Source organism: Pantherophis guttatus, chromosome 2 (assembly GCF_059756535.1).
Source record: "Pantherophis guttatus breed Tessera chromosome 2, ASM5975653v1, whole genome shotgun sequence".
NCBI classification, from domain to species: domain Eukaryota; kingdom Metazoa; phylum Chordata; class Lepidosauria; order Squamata; family Colubridae; genus Pantherophis; species Pantherophis guttatus.
The window spans coordinates 256,309,095-256,324,818 of NC_142064.1; the positions used below are offsets into that span (position 1 = coordinate 256,309,095).

Genomic DNA, 15,724 nt, shown 5'->3' on the forward strand with positions numbered 1-15,724 from the left:
TCTTTTAAAGCATTTTTTAACTACCTATTCGGGCTAATAGGTAGTAAAAAATCCATTTAAAAGGTAAAAAAAATTAATGAGACTATAATTTGTCTCATTAATTTATTCAAAGGAATGAAGAAAAAAATTAAAGTTGCTCCAATGTTCATGTTGATATTTTATCTATTCTTAATATATAGAATGTTATTTGTCTCTCTGTTTTTCTCTTTCTTGATCTCCCCAACTATCTCTCTCTCCCTCCCTCCCTCTCTCTCTCTCTCTCTCTCTCTCTCTCTCTCTCTCTCTCTCTCTCTCTCATTTATCTATCTTTGAGTGATGTTACATTATTCAGCCAGAAGAGAACAATGAAATATATATTTGAAATTAACTATTTTTTTATAATAAAGTCAAAACATCACCCCAGAAAGTAACATATAACACCAGCACACCAACCTATATAGTAATAAAAACGCACTTCATTATTAGACATAATCTTTAATTTAATCTAAAACCATATCAGAACATCTGTGGTAACAGTTTATCTGGCTTGGTTTCAGAAATTTTATTAATGACATAATATGAACTCAGATGAGGACAATTAAAAGATATGATTATTTCAAATAGTTTGAGTAGTTTTAGCAACTTTACTACTCAATTATTATAATTCAAAGTTCACATGGAATGAAGAAAGATAAGCGACAAGACATAAAATATTACTTCAAAGTATGTGATTTTATGCTGCATGTAAACTGGAGAAAAATAAACACCAACATAAGGACACTTAATTATTTTTTATCATCAGATGTTCTTTGGTGTTCATGTCAGGTCTGAGGATAATAATATAGCATTTGGGGATAAAGATGCAGCCCAGTAAACCCAGGCCAGAGGCCAGGATGGAGAAGATCTGCACGGCTACCATGTATTTCCCCTTGGTGCTCAGGTATGTGGGAACAAAGGAGATCCAAACGCTACAAAAAACCAACATGCTGAAGGTGATCAGTTTGGCTTCGTTAAAAGCACCTGGCAGATTTCGAGCCAGAAATGCCACCAAGAAACAGATGGCAGCCAAAAAACCCATGTAGCCAAGAGCAGAGTAGAACATGGTGACAGAGCCTTCATTGCACTGCAGCAGGATGTGTTCTGGTTGGGAATGAAAGTCAGAATCTGGGAATGGGGGAAAGACTCCCAGCCACATCATACAGAGGCCTACTTGAATACCAGAGCAGGATAAAACAATAGAGTTGGGCAGACTCTTCCCCAGCCATTTCCTCATGCTGCTGCCTGGCTTTGTGGCCAGAAAGGCCACCACCACCATGACAGTCTTGGCCAGCAAGGAAGACACAGCAACTGAGAAAACAACACTGAAAATGGTTTGTCGAAGGAGACAGGTCATTTTCACGGGGCGACCGATGAATAGAAGGGAGGTCAAGAAAGAAAGCAGGAGTGAAACCAGGAGGATGTAGGTGAGTTCACAGTTGTTGGCTTTGACTATGGGAGTGTCTCGGTATTTCATGAAGATTCCCAGAATAAAGGCGGTGGTTAGGGACAAAGCGATGGCAAAGAAAGCCAGGATGAGTCCCAACAATTCTTCATAGGATAAGAAGCTTATATTTTTGGGGACACACTGATCTCGCTTCTTATTGGAATACTGGTCATCTGGACACTTTTCACAATGGGCTGCATCTGAGAAAAAAAAATGGTTATCATGAATCTGTTTCTGCAGCTGTAGGAGCATGAAAACCGCATAGGAAGTCAATTACTTCATTTTTAAGGAATAACATAATGTCTCAAAACTTCTTTCCTAAAACAAAGCAAAAAAGTAACAACTCAATAGAAATCAGCAACCTTTCATTATATATTTTAATGCTCACATCATCATCCAAATTTGGCAATAGTGCCCTGTCTTTGAAGTTTGTGGATGCCTTCAACAAATGTAATGTTTTTCTTGCTTCTTGATCAAATACCCCCCCCAAAAACAAGATAGAATATTGATTGTACCTTTATTTTTATTTTTATTTTTTTGTTATTTTTGGAGCCACCTACAGTACCTTCTTTTTATTGAAAAAGTTTTCAAATACAAATTCCCCCCCCTTTTTTTTTCCTCCCCTCCCCCTCCCTAACCCCCCCTCCCCACCCATCCCCCCTGTGACTTCTTCGTAACAAAAAACCTAATTCATAATAGATTACTTACTCCCTCCTCTAAATACTGACCTTTACTTACTAAAAATATTATTAATATTATAACATCCCCCTTTATCCATACATTTCAGAAAAGAAAAGAAAAAAACATTATACTATAACATTGTAGAGTAACTTCTAATTTAACATAATAGTATTATAACTCCCAATTTGGCAATAATCTGCCCTTTTTCTCCTCTCCCAAACTTATATCTATATATTATTACAACAATTCAAAACCACCTTCCACTTTAAGACTATACGATAAATCCTACTTTAACATTTAATCTTCTATATATATTACTATAACATTTCAAAGCGGCCTTCCCCATAAAATCTAGTTTAACATTTAACATTTATTCCACTCTATCCATTTCCTCCACTCCCCTAAGTATATCACTTAAAAATCCCTTTTCTTAAACTAATCAGTCTGCTAACTAGCTTATTCACCCACTGTCCTGCAAAATTACCATACACAACAATTCTTAATATCTTTGATTCACTGCCCACACTACTTAAAAATATATGTATATATATTCCATTATATCTAAATAAAAAAAGAAAAGACAATGACTTTAAATTTATTGTCCATATAATATCTTCTTTGAAGTCTTTCCACTGGATTATTAGAACCAACATCCATAATAGGGTAACATAGCTTGCTAATGCAACAGTTTATTCAAAATCTTCAATCATATCTGCCCCCATCAGTAGTAAATATCTTCTTATATGTATAAAAGTAAAAACAACCACCCGAGTGACATTATAATTATATTCCATATAGTAATAATTGTGGGTTTCATCAGGATTATTGATTCCCATCATCGTAGTGGGTAACAACCCGATCTTCTGCATGCCCCAGCATAATTCTCTTGCCTGATTCAAGATAATTATAATATATTTATCAACACAAAAAGAAATTCCAAAGTGGATAATTCAAATCCATCAGATTAAAGCTCTTTTCACGTCCCAAGATTACGGCAATGCAGAGATCTGCCACTATCCTCAGGATGATATTGACCAATACGTCGCCTCCTCTATGTTTTCACATAATCATTCATATTTTAAAGTCACTGGCTTCACTGTTGCTTGATTTAGAAATTTCTATTTTTATGCAACCTATTTCTTTTTTTTTTCTTTTCTTTTTGTGGGTTTGATTTCCATCCTGGTTTCCTTTCTACAGATTGTGTATCAACTAGTCGGTTTTCATTCTGCTTTGTAGATTGGTCTTGTTGGTTTTGTTTTTGTGTCTCATGTCTCTTTTTTATCCCTTGTATGTCCCCTAATTGGTTTCCATGCTTGTCTTTGCCTTGATAAGTCATCACATTAAAGTCAGATGCCACTTCTCTCAAATTTGTAGATAATCCAGTTGGGGTATCCGATAAATCCAAAGGCAATTTATCTGGTACAGTCTCTGTAATTCGATATTCTCCCTTTATTTCAAGCTCCTTCTGCTTATCCTGTATTATACCTGAAGATGTTAAATTCATTTTCAACCTATTTTGATAAAATTCTTCCGCTCTTTCAACAGTATTTAACTGGTATCTTTCTCCTTGATATCTCAATATAATACCAACTGGGGCGTCCCACCTAAATGGGATATTTCTCTTTTTTAACTCAGTCACCAGAAAACCAAATTTCTTCCTTTCCATTAATATCTTAGGTGGGAGTTCCTTGTAAATCCAAATCTTTCTTCCATACAATTGCAAATTAGAATTAAAGGAATTTTGCACAATATTATTCCTAATTTCTTTATCTGTGAAATAAATCACCACATCTCTAGGCAGTTGCCTTTGCTTGGCAGTCCAGGAATTTATTCTGTAAATTCTGTCAATCCTACAAAACACTTCCTCAGGTTGAACCTTTAAAATTCCAGCTAGAATTTCAGAAGATATTCTCCTTAAATCATCTCTGTTATTCTCCTGCAGGCCTCTTAGTCTTATCGCATATTCTGTAAAATTATATTGTACCATTAGAACCTCTTTTTCAATCCTCTGTTGCAAATTTTCTACATTACCAGACTTTTGAACAGCATCCATTTTAGGTTTTTCTTCTGAGCTATTATCCTGAATGTTTATCAAATCATTTTCAATCTTTTGAATTCTATTGTCCAATTTATCTTGAATTTCTTCCATTTTAGACTCTAGTAAATTAGTATTTGTATCCAGCTGTGTCATAAATTCTGAAAAACCATTAGCCACTTTTAAAATTTTTCGCTCCAAAAAATCAAACTTAGATTTCACCAATTCTTTAATTTCCTGCTTAAATTTTTCAAGATGCTGATTCACAATCTCATCCCTTCTTTCAATCTCCTCTAAGAGAAATTCTATTATATTAAAATCAGGTTTCTGAGACTGAAGAGTTAAAACTTGTTCCTTTAAGTTGTTAATGGGGGAATCCCCCCCCCCTACTTGTTTATCTGACTTTATAAGTCTCAGTGCCATGTTTCCGCCCAGGCAGGCTTTGTTAAAAGAAAAAAAAAACAGGAAAAAAGACTTCTTTCCAATCAACAACAATGTCAAGTCTCCAGGGGAAAAAGAGAGAAAAAAACACAGGAGCGAAGTTTTGTCTACAAATGTAGCCAGTGGTATTTATTCCGCTACATTGTAATAATAGGAAACGGAAGGACTTTCCCTTTCAGCCTCTTCTCCAGCCGCGGCAGACGCCATTTTAAAAGGTTTTTTTTTCCCCTTTCTTTTCCTCTTTCTCTTAAATACTTTTTAAAAGATAAGTAGAATACTTGCGATTCAGTATTACAGGTCCAGCTCACATTTTCTTTGAATAATCTGTTAAATTCACAGGCTTGCTCTTGACGCCTGGCTCTGCATTAGCAGAGGTCTCCCGAAGCCCGGAGCAGCGGCTGGGGATATGGGGCATCTCATCCGCTCCGTCCCAAAAGTAAAAGAAAAACTTTTGGGACTCTGCAGAGAGTTGTAGCCACCCCAGCCGGCTCTATCTCCGTTTCCTCATGGAAACGGAGTTTTTTCGAGCCGCCATTCCGTTGTGAAGGCGGCTCTGACAGGCAGTGGAAGCTGACGATCCCGAAGGAGCATCTGGCGGCGGCTAGCAGCAAACCGGAAGCCACCTACAGTACCTTCTTGTTCAGAGAATGTTCCTTCTATACACAGAGAACAGTCGTAGCAGCAGACTGGGGCTTCCTCTCTTACAAGCTTGGCATAACCTGGGGAGCAACTTTCTGTACATCTTGAATAAGGCACCATCTAAACATAAACAGAAAGATTAGTCAGGGTAATATATGAATTAGAAAGATTGAGTGAAATTCAGTGGTTTCCAGAAGCTCAAGAGCACATTGAGCAAAATCGGTCAAGAAGTAGTGGCATAAACTTTAATTACTCTACGTGCAAGGGACAAATGAAAGGTCATTCTCTTTCTCTATTAGTCTTCATTGTAGATCCCAAAACAGACTCATTGCCTTATTACTTTTTCCAAAGGAAAGTAGTTCCATTGCAAAAGGTGTTTCTCCTTAGGGCATGTATGACAATACTATAACTTACCATATTTTTCGGAGTATAAGACGCACTCCCCCCCACCCCAAAAAAGAGGGTGAAAATTTGAATGCGTCTTATACACCAAATGTAGCCAAAAACTTGAGGCACGGAGCAGAAAGGAAAACACAAGCAGAGGGGAGGAGTTTCAGTTTCAGAGATCAGCACAGCATGCAGCTTTAGAACAATTGACCTAAGCTACGCCCAGGCTCCTTCTTTGTTACTCACACAGCAAATACTGTTTCAGTTTCCAAACAGCCCTCAACTCTCTCACACACTGATAGGACGCTAGCTAGATGAATACTGATAGATGCTGGTAAGCAGAGGCAGATTTTTTTTTTCTTATTTTCCTCCCACAAAGCTAAGGTGCACCTTATACTCCGGAGCATCTTATACTCTGAAAAATATGGTATATATTTTTTTCTCCATCTTTGCTTTCTCAGGAAACCTCCAACATCTAGCTTTCTCTAGAGTCCATATTCTGGATTTTCTCTTACTGAAAAGAAGATAATTTAATGTACTATAAATTATGGCAATATATTCCAGTTTAATAATGTAGATTGAAAATCCCGCAATACAATGCAGCAGGTTCCAGTGTGTCATAATTATTGTAAAACCTCTAAAGTAAAATGATATCTAATGAATTAATGAGGCTTTAAGTTCTCTTATTTGGAAGTTATCTCAATTGGCCTCAATAAGAATTATTTCTGAGCAGATGGAGATAAATAGAAGAGCAAAATCCAAGCAGCCTCAAGTACTTTGTTAAATAAAGTTGGCCATTGGATGGCACTTTGATTGACAGAAATCTTGACTTCCGAGGAGGCTTGTCTTTCTACATTCCCAATTTTCACCCCCGTATGTGATTTGTTCAAAACTGATGTCCACTGCATGATATCGAAGTCACTAACAGGAACTCCATTTTCATCAAAAGAAATCCCATCATTGGAAATATTGTGATGTTGGAAGTTTCTCAGGAACCTATGAAGCTGCAGAAACATAAAAAGAAAACATGCCAATTTGAGCCTTTATTCAATGTTATTCTGGATTGGAGGTACTCTGAATAATTCAACCTCTTCAAATCACCACTACATTCTGAAACAGATTCATTCAGCATTTCATGAAAAGGTTCTTTCAGTCATTCTCCAGGAATTTACAGCTCTTTTTCAAATATTTGTAGAATAGAGTAGAGTAGAATGGAGTAGAGTAGAGTAGAGTAGAGTAGAGTAGAGTAGAGTAGAGTAGAGTAGAGTAGAGTAGAGTAGAGTAGAGTAGAGTAGAGTAGAGTAGAGTAGAACAGAACAGAACAGAATAGAACAGAATAACAGTTGAAAGGGACTTTGGAGGTTTTCTAGTCCAACCACCTGCTTAGGCAGGAAACCCTACACCACTTCAGAGAAATGGCTTTTCAACATCTTCTTAAAAACGTCCAGTGTTGGAGCACTCACAACTTGTGGAGGCGGGTTGTTCCATTGATTAATTATTCTGTCAGGAAATTTCTCCTTTGTTCTAGGTTGCATCTCTCCTTGATTAGTTTCCACCCATTGCTTCTTGTCCTGCCCTCAGGTGCTTTGGAGAATAGCTTGACTCCCTCTTCTTTGTGGCAGCCCCTGAGATATTGGAACACTGCTATCATGTCTCCCCTAGTCCTTCTTTTCATTAAACTAGACATACCCAGTTCCTGCAACTGTTCTTCATATGTTTTAGCCTCCAGTCCCCTAATCATCTTTGTTGGTCTTCTCTGCACTCATTCTAGAGTCTCCACGTCTTTTTTACATCATGGTAACCAAAACTGGATGCAGTATTCCAGGAATGGCCTTACCAAGGAATTATGAAGTGGTATTAACACTTCCTGTGATCTCGATTTTATCCCTCTGTTTATGCAGCCTACAAATGTGTTGGCTTTTTTGGCAGCTGCTTCACACTGCTGGCTCATATTTAAATGGTTGTCCACTAGAAGCCCAAGATCCCTCTCATAGTTACTACTATTGAGCAAGGTACCACATATACTGTACCCGTGCACTTTGTTTTTCTTGCCTAAATGTAGAACCTTACTTTTTTCTCCATTGAATTTGTTTTTATTAGATAGCGCCCAATGTTCAAGTCTGTCAAGATCCTTCTGTATCTTAAGCCTATCTTCCTGAGTATTGGCTATTCCTGCCAGCTTGGGGTCATCTGCAAATTTGATGAGTTCCCCATCTATCCCCTCTTCAAAGTCATTGATTATCTTACATTCCTTTTTGTAGCGAAAGTTTCCGGAGCTACTCCCCTTCTTAAATGTGCTGCTGCCATCGCCACCCTATTCCATGTGCCGGGCGCACATGCACACACCGTTTATTTATTCATTCATCATTTATCAGCGGGAGAAGGCAACGGTGTGCGCATGTGCATGGAACAGGGCGGTGATGGCAGCGACACATTTAAGAAGGGGAGTGGCTCCGGTAACTTTTGCTACAACAAGCCTACAGCTGCTGCATCTTTGTCTGAAATGGTCCAGGGTACCCTGCTTGATTAATGGGTTGGACTAGAGAAATCTCTGAGTTACCTTCAAACTCTTATTATTCTTTGTTTTATGTTCTATGGTTTCTTGCTTCACCTTCACAGCCCATCTGAGGTGAGACCATTTGCAGATTGGGAAAAGTTGCAATGGGAGAAGTTGGAGAATACAATTTTGCCATCAGTCCTGATCAAGATGAAGTTAGCGGAGTATAACTTTGGGCTAGGAATGTGACAAAAATTGCATAGTGATGTTATCTCTTTCAAAGAATAGCTATGGAAGCATATCCATTCATTTTTGTTGCCCCCCAGAAGATGCTTTGATTTATATCTTGTTGCTTTGTTAGAAACTTTTAGCCAGCAAAATTCAATCTTAATCAAGAACAAACAATCCAGCTGAACTCCTTAGCTTGGAGATCACTTTGTGACCACAATAAAGAGTTGAGGATTGTTGGAATATTCTGATGCTTGTTCAGTTTTGAAAATTACATTGTCACCATAGAGCTATTTCTGTCACAAAAGCATCCCAAAATAGCACAGGTTGTTTAACTTTGGAAGGTTTTTCTCTATCATCTCTCTCTAACTCACCGTCAGGATTCCAAGTAATACGCCCATAGCAAACAGGATTCTGAGGCAAGCAGGTTCCTCAAATATCAGTTTTATTGGACATACCATATAGGCATAGGCTGGTGAAAACTGACTCTAAATGTTCCTACAGTTTTCACCTAATTAAAAGTAAAAAATTTCCTCCCCTTTCCAAACAATCAGTCACATGGTCCAATCAAGGTGTCATCCGGTTGCCTGGTGGCTTCACTCATCCTCCCTCCGGCCATTGGTGGGAATGTCCTTAGTTCCCAGGAGAAAATATTTTGTTTTGGCTACAAAACCCCAGCTATCTCTCTTTTTTTTAAAAAAAAATATAATTTTTATTGAATATTTTACATTTTTAAAACCAAACACACAATAGCAAAAGAAATCAAGAGGAAAACAAAAACAAAAACACATACACTTACATCAAACGTTAAAATCAGGGGTGAAATCCAGCAGGTTCTGTCAGATTCTGGAGAACTGGTAGTGGACATTTTGAGTAGTTTGGAGAACCGGCAAATACCGCCTCTGGCTGGCCAAGGGTGGGGTGGGAATGGAGATTTTGCAATATCCTTCTCCCAGGAGTGGGGAGGAATGGAGATTTTGAAGTATCCTTCCCCTGCCACGCCAACTAAGCCACTCCCACCAAGCAACAATACGCCCACCAAGCCACACCCACAGAACTGGTAGTAAAAAAATTTGGATATCACCACTGGTTAAAATACAATACGAGCAACAGATTTATACAATTTTACAACTTTCTGCATTGAATTTTGTCTTTACTCTTAACTTTTATCTTCCTGCTCCTTCTCTTTATTTTTAAATATTCATAATTAACTGTTTTGTTAGCAGGATTATTATTTACATTTATGTCCAGTATGTTAATATCAAATTTCACTTTATATTCTTGTTTCTTATTTTGATTTTTGTTTTCTAACCATGTATAGAACCTATTCCACACTTTGTAATAATCTTCTCTTTCTTTGATCTCCATCATTAATTTATCCATTTCGGCGCATTCAAGGATTTTTTAAATTATTGTTTCTTCCGATGATGTATTGGTGGACTTCCACATTTGTGCTGGAGTAATTCTGGCCACCGTTAGAATATGCAATAAAATATAATAGAGACTTTTTCTGATTTTTCTATCAATCATTTCTAGGAGGAACATCTCTGGTTTGTCCCTAGTTTGTGACCACATCTCCAACATTGAGGTGATAGGTGACATTTTTGCCAATCTCTCTGGTGCTAAATGCCACCTATAAAACATTTATAGCTGTTTTCTTTGTATGATGCTGCCATGGTCAATTTATCATTTTTTCCCACAATTTTTCCCATTTATCCAATTCTATGGTATGTCCGAAATTCCTAGCATAACTTATCATCGTTTCTTTTATTGTTTCTTCTTCCCGATCCTAATAGGTAAATAGGTAAATTGTATCCTAATAGGTAATTATAAATATTTGTAATCATTTTTCTTCCCGATCCTAATATTAATTAATCTAATTCCAATTGTTTCCTGTTTATGCCAAATTGTTCCTTATCTTTTTTAAATCTAGTTTCGATTTGTAAATATGGCCACCATTCCAAATTTATTCCTTGTTTTTTTCAGATCTTGTACTGTTTTTAATTCTCCTTTATTCTCCTTTAATTCTCCCAGATGGCCGCAGTCAGGACAGCTTCAGGGTGGACACTCACTCTCAAATACCACAAACCTTGGAATATCTGACCCCTTTCTACATCTGATTTAATATTGAGGAATTGGAAGGGGAGAATCAGTGGAACCTCAAAGGAGGAGACTTACCTGCCATGGCTGTACAATCTGGGGTGGTTGATGGTCTCCAACTTGCATTCTCCTCTTACTCCGTTGGGAGGAGGAGGCAGCACTGAGGACCCAGGCCACAATTTGAATTATTTGGGAAATACTGGAGGAATCCTGAGACAGGATTCTTGCAATCACATCATGGGGTGGGAATTCCCAATTCTCTTTTTCTCTGCATTTTTTCCAAACTTTCTTAGATAACAGAGGACTTGAATAAGAACATTGGAATGCTTCCTTTCCATAAAATGTGACCATAGATGCATAAGAATTAAAGTCATCATACTGAGTCCTTCTCTTTGTCTGGATGAGGAAGGAAAACAAAGCATATTTATTTTGGAGATCAACCCAAAGGTCAAAAATATTTATACTTAAAGCTGTCAAAGTTGTTGCAATCCACACCCTTCCCACAATGGCTGTATTAGTCGTATCAATCGTTTGTATTATTATTGCTAACATTCCTGAGGCCTGAAAATCCATTTGGCATACTATAATTTTTATTTGACTCTTGATAAGAGAAAGTAACATTGCAGCACTTATCTGCACATTTGCTTCTGGGATGGTTCCTGAGAGGACAATGCAAATCCCATTTTTTAGAGCAAGAACTTCCAAGCGTCTTTTGAATTTTTCTCCTTTTTCATTGTCCTGAGAAAGGAGGCCGATCCACGTCCATTGGAAATGCAGGAGCAGCTGGACAACAGCTGAGTAAGGAGGTTCTTGGTTTGGGGTCATCCGATATGAAAAAGGAAAATGATAATTTTGCTCAGCCATCTGGTTGATGACACTATAGTTGATCTAAGATAAAAGAGAAGGTATTGGTAGGTTTTGCCAGCTTTAATGATAAAAGTCAGATGTTAAATCTAAGGGCCTTTCCGCACTGCTGAGAGACACTTCAAAAAATAACGGAATGAATTTTGCTAGTTCCCTTGATGATCTGTCCTGTTGTCTTGTATGCTCCCTTTGAAACCAGCAAGCTCTGAATTATCAGTGGGTGATGTTCATTGGTGGTCCTCACAGAGCACACTCTTCTGGTCACATTATAAATCTGTAGTCACCCATCCACTCAGTCAATTAGTCAATCAGAATAGAGCTGGTCTAACCTTCTAGTCCAATCACCTGCTAGTCCAGGGGTATCAAACTCAAGGCCTGAGGACTGGATCTGGCTTGCAGGGTGCTAAGATCTGGCTCACAGGACCACCCTGGAAATAGCAAAGGATAGGCCCGTAGTGCCTCTGCCAGTGAAGTTGGAGCTAGAGAGGGCCACGCATGGCCCTCCCAAGCTCTGTTTTGGCAGACAGAGGGTTGCAGGAGGCTGTCCCAGCCAAAAATAGAGCTTGCGAGTGCCATGCGTGGGCCCCTCAGCTCCTTTTTCACTAGCAGAGGGTTGTAGGAGGCCGTCCCAGCCAAAAATGGAGCTCAGAAGCCTGTTTTCGCTGGCAGAGCATTCGGGCCACCACAGGTGCCCCTGACACAAGTGATGCCATGCTGGCCACGCTCACCTTGGCCATGCCTACCCCCATGGTCAAACACAACCCTGATACGTCCCTCAATGAAATCGAGTGACACCCCTGTCCCAGTCCAACCGCCTGCTCAAGCAGGAGACCAAACATAGTCATACCCAGGCCTATTCTACTACCAGAGGCCTGCTGGCCACATGGCCTGAAGTCAAGATATGTATATATACAACCAGTTTTGTGGGCACACCCTTTGTGTATGTGTGCAGTGTTCAAAATACACCAATCTCAAGCTCTACAGCTTACCTTCTAGGGCAGCCCCGGTAAGTAAAACAGCTGAGGGCTGGAAATCCATTGTGCTCTGAAAATCATCTGAGCTGAATATAGGACAGTATAGGGTGGGGCCAGGTGGGCAGGGCCAACTGATTGCCAGAACTCCCGGTTCGCTAGAACTGATCCAAACCAGCAGCAGCCCATCACTTTATGTATACACATATACTTTGTGAATTAACAATTCTTTCAGATCTTCTAATATTTACTCTCTGACTTTCAATTTATTTGGAGAAATATATACAAGTGCTGCCTTCTAGGCAAATCTGAACAATTTCCAACATGGAATTAATTTCATTTGGCTTTATACCTGTGGAATTTTATAGATGCTCAAGACATTGGAAATATGATCAAAGAGTTCAGAATCCATCTCTTCAAGAATCGCCAGCAGGTTCTTTTGACTTCCACATCTATAATTTGGGATGTTCTCCTGTCCTGTAGACAGCACATCCAGCATGGCCTCATATGTCATTCTTGCATTGAAAAAGTTCTGATAGATGTTGTAGCCCAGGGTGATGTTGGGTAAGAGCCTTGAATTCCGGTTGACTTCATGAACAGCCAACAAGAAGGGCAGAATGTGGTAGAAGTTGTTCTCACTGCAACATAAGAAATTACATCATCTTTTTTTGCTCTACATCAACGATTCATGCAATTGCATTCTTTTTGCTGATGATGTAAAATTATTCAATTCTACAGATCTGTTGTTTTGCAAAGTGATCTCGACGATGTGTCTGAATGATCATCTATTTAGCAACTTCAAATGCTCTGTCTTAAATATTGGTAAACGTAATCAGAATGCCAAGTATAAGCTAGGTGGCATTGATCTAGCAGATGACCTTCACCTTGTTAAGGACCTAGGTGTACTTATTTCTGACGATTTATCCTCCAAAGCTCACTGTAACAGCATTGCTAAAAAAGCATTAAGAGTTGCAAAATTAATTTTACGAAGTTTTTTTCCTGGAAACATTTTATTGCTAATTAGAGTTTATAAAACTTATGCCAGACCACTCTTAGAGTATTGTTCAACTGTTTGGAATCCCCACCATATATCTGACATCAGTACAATTGAGCGGATTTAGAAGTATTTCACGAGAGAAATCTTGCACTCTTCTGTACACAATAGAATTCCCTGTGCTACTAGACTCAAAATTCTCGGTTTGGATAACTTAGAGCTGTGTCACTTGTGTTCAGGCCTAGGTATTGAATACAAAATTATATGTAATAATGTTTTACCTGTAAATGACCTTTTCTGTTTTAATCGCAATAATACGTGTGTGAACAACTGCTTTAAACTCCATTTAAATCATTCTAAACTTGACTGTAAAAATATGATTTCTGTAATAGAGTTGTCAAAGTCCGGAATGCTCCACCTGATTCAGTTGTCTCAGTTACAAATTTTCACAATTTCAGTCACAAATTGACTTCCGTGGACCTTACTTCATACTTAAGTGTTCAGTAGAGGGAGTGTGCATAAGTGCAGTAATGTGCCTATTGTCCAGGGGTAAAATTAAGCAGGTTCTGACAGATTCTGGAGAACTGGTACTGGAAATTTTGAGTAGTTCAGAGAATTGGCAAATATCACTTCTGGTTGGCCTCAGAATGGGTTGGGAATGGGGATTTTGCAATATCCTTCCCCTGGAGTGGGGTGGAAATGGAGATTATGCAGTATCCTTCCCCTGGAGTGGGGTGGAAATGGAGATTATGCAGTATCCTTCCCCTGTAGTGGGGTGGGAATGGAGATTTTGCCATATCCATTCCCTGCTATATAGAGCGATGGAGTTTGCCCTGAGACTAAGAGGACTGAGAGAAAACAATCAAGAGAACTTGAGAGAGATTTTTGCAGAAGCTTTTGCACAGCTAACTGGAGATTCAAAGGCAGAGTTTGAATGGCAAATAGATAAAATTTATCGTGTTAACTCATGGGTTGCCAGACAGAGACAATTACCAAGAGATATTGTAATCTACTTTACTACAAGGAGGACACGAAATGAAATTTTACAAGCTTCTTATAAAAATAAACTCCAAGTGGCAGGACAGAGTACTGAAAGAAATTCCCCCCAAAATGTTGAGAACTAGAAAGGATTATGCATTTCTAGTTGAAGAACTCAGAAATCGCCAGATGCAGTATAGATGGGAGGTTCCAGCTGGATTAGTGGTGAACCACTCAGGAGAAAGATATCGTCTCAATACAGTTTGGAAGGCAAGAGATTTTTACATCAATGTACTAAAGGCTGGATGCCCACCATCCCCAGAAGCTAGAAGAAGAAAAGAAGCAGAGGAGGCAAGAAAGGGGGAGAAGAAAGGTATGCAGGCACAAGCTCAGGGAGGGGCCTCAATTACTCAAGAAGATTTACTGCAACTTTCGGGTACTTTTCAAGCTTTGGAATTACTTGGAAAAATAGAGGAACCAAAGGATCAAAGACAAACCCGAGCGGCAGCCAAACATAAAGAACAAGAATTAAAGACACAGCAAACTCAGATAATAATTCAAGAAACTACAAATACAGAAGCAGTGGGAAGAGCAAGGCCGAAGAAGAAAATTCAGGAGGATTTTCAGCTGGCGCTCCAAAAGCTTCAAGGTGCCAAGAATGGCAACTAGATTCTTAACTTGGAATGTTAATGGCTTAAACTCACCGCAAAAGAGGAAGAAAATATTTCATTATCTGAAACAGTTTAAAAATGATGTAATTTGTTTGCAAGAAACACATATCAGAACAAGAGACCAAAAATATTTGATAAATGCAAGATTGGGAACACACTTTGTTGCATTTCCTCCAGAGAAGAAAAATGGTATACTTATATACTTAAAGAAAGACTTAATGGCTAAATTAATTGAAGTAGATGCTCAAGGAAGATATATAGCAATTGAACTTCTAATAGAAGGGAAGAAAATACTTTTAATTGGAGTATATGCACCTAATCAACAACAAGAAAAAATTTATAAGCTTTTGCATACCAAATTAATACAATGGGATTATAAATCGTATATATTATTGGGTGACTGGAATGAAGTATTGGATACCCAAAAAGACAAAAAAGGGCTCTTACAAAACATCCAAACGCGTGCTAGACTGCCTAAATCCTTTTTTGATATGATGGATGATATGGAACTGAGAGATATTTGGCGAGAATGGAACGTTGAAGAACAAGATTTTGCATTTTTCTCTGACAGGCACCAATCCTTTTCTAGAATTGATTTCATATTAATTACTAACGATTTTCTTTCTAGGGTGAAGAAGACAAAGATATGCCCAAGAATTTTAACAGATCATAGCCCGGTTTGGATGGAATTCGAAGATGGAAAGGGTCTCAGGAGGTCTTGGCGGTTAAATGAAAATTTATTTAGATATGAGGAAAATGTGAAAGAATGTAAAAAA

The 15,724-nt window shown here is 38.4% G+C and overlaps 1 protein-coding gene across 1 annotated transcript; it reads right to left on the reverse strand.

Moving 5' to 3' along the window:
- Nucleotides 1-760: 760 nt before the first annotated feature.
- Nucleotides 761-8,831, reverse strand: LOC148115622 (vomeronasal type-2 receptor 26-like). Its single transcript, XM_087885185.1, has 4 exons — nucleotides 8,745-8,831; nucleotides 6,500-6,649; nucleotides 5,247-5,378; nucleotides 761-1,702 (listed from the first exon to the last, which is right to left on the reverse strand). The coding sequence occupies exons 1-4, from the start codon at nucleotides 8,829-8,831 to the stop codon at nucleotides 761-763; spliced, it is 1,311 nt and encodes a 436-aa protein (XP_087741311.1).
- Nucleotides 8,832-15,724: the final 6,893 nt, after the last annotated feature.